The 866-nt window shown below is 36.6% G+C and overlaps 1 protein-coding gene across 1 annotated transcript in view; it reads right to left on the bottom strand.

The window, feature by feature from the left end:
• LOC104782078 (pyruvate kinase 1, cytosolic) overlaps nt 1-795 on the bottom strand; it is a gene marked incomplete at its 5' end in the record, with an annotated part of 7,364 nt that extends 6,569 nt beyond the window's left edge. Inside the window, 4 exon segments of the mRNA XM_010506901.2 lie at nt 116-247; nt 353-430; nt 513-668; nt 775-795. Of these exon segments, the coding sequence (XP_010505203.1) occupies nt 116-247; nt 353-430; nt 513-668; nt 775-795 (387 nt within the window).

Raw genomic sequence — 866 nt, 5'->3', positions numbered from 1 at the left:
AAAAAAAAAAAAAAAAAAAAAAATTAGTAAAAACACTCCAACAGATAAGCTAGAATATTACGAAAGACAGAGAAAAGTGGTCATTCAGATATGTAAAATTATAAGCAACACTGACCTCCTTATCCTTCTCAGTGAGGGTTGGCATATCAATGTGAACTTGAGAGACATGCAATGTGAACAACGGACCACCCAGAGTAGCAGCATTTCTAGACACACAAACGACGTCATCTCCTTTAACTTCTTCAACCTGAAGGTTTGTTTAAATGGTTAGTCTTCTCACAACACAACCATTCTAAAAATCAAATTTCAGAGAACACCGTAGAGTAATTCTATAAGCAAACTATTCATATACCTCAAGCCAAACTGAAGTTGTTTCACTACCAGTGAAGAGATATTGTCCAACAAAGATAGTGTCACCACGCTTAACTGACTGCATAAATCAAACAAATAAAAATCCATCAAAACCCTATATAGAAAAAGCAAAACTATACGGTAAGGGTTATCTATAGAACCTTCGCTAGCCCATTAAAATTAACGGGAAGGACTTCAGAGGAAGCTTCTTGATCTTGACTCGGAGTCAAAGTAACAAGGCCATCAGCTTTAAGAGAAATAGCTTTCTCAGTCTTGTTAATAACTTGCAACTCAGGTCCCACAGTGTCTAGCATAACCTAGCAATCCATAAGATTATAGCATTTTACCAACTAATCGAGTTGCCAAATCCAAAGAATCAACTAAGAGCAAAAAAAAAAACCAGAGAAAAAGAGAATAACATACAGCACAAAGCTTCTTAGTGCTCTTCACAGCAATCTTCAGATTCTCCAACGTCTCTTGGTGATAGTCTGCATCACACCACGAGAAATCGAATC

This window comes from Camelina sativa, chromosome 4, assembly GCF_000633955.1.
Source record: "Camelina sativa cultivar DH55 chromosome 4, Cs, whole genome shotgun sequence".
NCBI lineage: Eukaryota > Viridiplantae > Streptophyta > Magnoliopsida > Brassicales > Brassicaceae > Camelina > Camelina sativa.
The sequence above is the reverse complement of the archived record's forward strand: the minus strand, read 5'-3'. Positions and strand labels throughout refer to the sequence as shown.